The 3682-nt window shown below is 36.2% G+C and overlaps 1 protein-coding gene across 1 annotated transcript in view; it reads left to right on the top strand.

The window, feature by feature from the left end:
• Nucleotides 1-2957: 2957 nt before the first annotated feature.
• LOC111406866 overlaps nucleotides 2958-3682 on the top strand; it is a 1902-nt gene continuing 1177 nt past the window's right edge. The window contains exon 1 of the mRNA XM_023036231.1: nucleotides 2958-3679. Within this exon, the coding sequence (XP_022891999.1) occupies nucleotides 2958-3679 (722 nt within the window). The remainder of the gene's footprint in view (nucleotides 3680-3682) is intronic.

Below are 3682 nucleotides of genomic sequence, written 5' to 3'. Positions count from 1 at the left end.
GTGAATGTTAATTAAATAAGAATTAATAAAACAAAACTCATACACGACAAGAATTTTGTAGTATTTATTACATATGAAAAAATGAAAAGCAAGCTACCCCTCTGTATCACTTATATAAGCTAACTTTCCTTACTTTTTTTTGTCCCAATTACATAGTTCTTTTTTTTTATTGAGAATATATTTATTTTGTTTGTTTACTAAATTATCCTTATTTCATTTGCTTATTTATAATTAATTTTCTCCAATTAATCTTGAAATTGTATAAATATAAATAAGGGTAAACTATAAAAGTTTTTGACAAAAATTGCTTTTTCATTAATATTAAATAAAATTTCTTAATCCGTATGAGAAATAAAACTAGCATATATAAATGGGACAGATGAAGTAATATTGAAATAAGCGTGCGTTTGAATGTAAGTATGAAATTTACATGGAAAGAAAATAAATTTTAGGTAATTCAATTGCCTAGAAATTATTTTTATATAAACTGTCAATTAAATGTGTTTGATTGAACTAATTTTCGACATAAAAAATTATTATATTTGTCCGATTTTTATTGATAGGTATATGAGAGAGAGAGAGAGAGAGAGAGAGAGAAAAAAGAGAGAACGAATTCCCTAGAAAATAAAGTCTTGTTCCACTAAAGAAAATATTTTTCTTGATTTTGAGAAAAAATACGATCACGTGACCAAAAGAAGGAAAATATTTTTCATAAAAAAAAAAGTTAATCAAACAGCACAAAAGTATAAATTTAGGTAAAAAAATATTTTTTATGAAAAATATTGACAATCAAACAGACTAATTGGTTTAAATCGTTCAAAAAATTATTTCACCTGCAACCCCAAGAGATGGCTCAATGTTTAGGCTTTGAGTTTGCTCTCCAATGATCACCAGTTCGAGTCTCCTCAGGATCATTAATGTAAGTACTTAACTGTAAACTTCAGAATCTTGTGGAATTAATCGAGATGGTTGTAAGCTGGGGGGTACTTTTAAGTATAGCTTTGTCAAACCAACCATTTTCCATTTTAACCATAAAAATCTAACATTCACCACAATAGCCATTTCTTGTGTAAAAGACTAAAACGCCCTTAAATGAGTTATATAATTACAAAAATAGATATATGGTAAAAAGACAAAAATATCCTTAAGTTACAAATAAAAATCCAAACAAGGCTCAATTGAAATTTGAAAACGAAGTCAGTCTTTTCATCAGTTTACTCTAACACGATAAAAACTCTTCCATTTTCATCCACTTCAACCTCAAAATTTCATAAACTTATCAGTTATCAACCTCAACAGAAAAATTTAGTTAAATTTCAGCACTTCAATTCGGTAAGTATCTTTTCGTAGTATTTAATTTTATTTTTATTGAAGTCGTATATTTTTTTTAAATGGTAGAAAAAATAATATTAGAGTCAAAGTTCAGGCCGGCACCGATCAGACGTCGGAACGACGGATTTAACGACGGTCCGAACCGTCCGGACCGCCCGTTGCCGACGGTCCGGATTGTCCGGACCGTCCGTTTGCAGACTCCCCCACCCCTCGATTCTGATAATTTTTTTCTGATAATTTATTCTGATATTTTTAATTCGTAATGCAGATATGGCAAAAGCGTGTGTCCCAATCTGTTATTTCGGCGAATTTCAAAGGAAAGAAAATGGTCAATGGAAATGGAAATGGACGAGTGAAGGAGAAGGGGTTGCTGCTATTACGATAACAAAAAATACTTCGCTTACAGAAATGTACATTGAAATACAAAACATGCTTAACGTCGATTCCTCTCAGTACGATATGGAATTGGGATTTTTATTTCAAAAGCATTCAACAATTTCGATTCCACCTTTGAAAGTTACTTCTGAAGCGCAAATAAAGCATCTAATTCAATTGAACCAAGGTCGAAAGACGATTCCTATTTGCGTAAGTTTGTTGAAGAAAAATGTCATCGAGGGTGAACACGAAGTTTTTGATGGAGAGGATCGTAATGAGAATGATTTTTGGGATACTGTTGAGATTGCTCGGGAGGATGATGTGGTTATTCCTGGGGCAGTTGCTACTCACCATGATGTCACCGTTACACGAAGGATTTACGAGGAAGTTCAAGACAACGAGGATGAAAGGCCATTTACAAATCAGGATTTGATTGCTTTATCCAGACAGAGACATGAGTCTGGTGGGAGCTCACATGCTGGGCCGAGTACACGGTCTTCTAATTGTTCGCGTGTAGTTCCTGATGATGAAGATTTACATGTCGATCAATTGTTTGACACGAAAAGAGATTTGCAAGAAGCCGCGCACCGAATTGCAATGAAACATAATTTTGAGTTTAAGGTAAAAAAATCAAACAAGTTTACATACACAATTATTTGTGTGGACAACAATTGCAGTTGGCGTTTGAGTGCGACAAAGATGGACACAAATGAGTTCTTTGTTGTTCGTAAGTATGCGCGGGAACATACTTGTGAAGTGGGTATTCGTCAAAATGATCACAGGCAAGCTCGATCATGGTTTATTGGTCGACAGATAATGCACAAGTTTCAGGATCCACGGACGATTTACAGACCTACAGATATCATCAACGACATCCGTCGAGAGTATGGGGTGGTTATGAGTTACCAGAAGGCCTGGAAGGTTAAAGAATGTGCATTGGAAGATTTAATGGGTTCGAAGAGGAGAGTTATGCCAAACTGGCCAGGTATTGCCACAACATGGTGAGAACTAATTCTGACTCGACGTTTTTTATTGAAACCGATGGGCAGAATCGCTTCAAGTATTTTTTTATGGCTCTTGGACAATGCATTAGATGTTTTCGAAATGCTATGCGACCTCTAATTCTAGTTGATGGTACAACCCTAAGAGCTAGATATGAAGGAAAGTTGATTATTGCTACTTGTCAAGATGCCAATATCCAAATTTACCCTCTTGCATTTGGCATTGTCGATGGAGAGAATGATCTAGCAATGCGTTGGTTCTTCACGAAGTTGAGAGAAGTAATTGGGAACATCGAGAACCTTGCATTTGTGACTGACCGGGGGCAGTCAATAATAAATGGTATAGCCGAAGTTTTTCCAGAAGCACATCATGGTTATTGCATGTACCACATTCAGGGCAATCTGAAGACTAGGTACCGGGGCAGTGGCGTCGTTGCATTGTTTAGGAGAGCTGCAGAAGCTTACAGCTTTGAAGAGTTTACAAAGTTCATGGGCGAAATAGAACATAAATCAGAAAGTGCATGGGAATATCTATCAGAAATGGGGGTCGAACATTGGGCACGGTCACATTTTCCAGGACGTCGATACAACATGATGACGTCGAATAATGCGGAGTCGCTGAATGCATTATTCAAGAAGGATCGAGAGTTACCGATTCTCGCAATGATAGAACATATTCGCAGCAAGTTGCAACAGTGGTTTTATGACCGACGTGAAGAATCCCAAAATTGCACGAGTGTGCTAGCTCCGGCACAGGAAGATCGACTATTCAAAACTCTGGAAGTGGCAAAAGCTCTATTTGTGAAACCACTAGAGCAATTTCACTTCTTCGTAAGATGCGGGCGCAATGTTGGATACATTGTAGACTTGAATGACAATACCTGCATGTGCAGAAAATTTCAGTTGGAAAGTTTTCCATGTGCACATGCTGTCGCAGTGGCTATGTATAGAGGATTTCCACCACACAGCTTGTG

This window comes from Olea europaea, chromosome 12 (genome assembly GCF_002742605.1).
Source record: "Olea europaea var. sylvestris chromosome 12, O_europaea_v1, whole genome shotgun sequence".
NCBI lineage: Eukaryota > Viridiplantae > Streptophyta > Magnoliopsida > Lamiales > Oleaceae > Olea > Olea europaea.
This window is presented reverse-complemented; position numbering and strand designations above follow the sequence as displayed.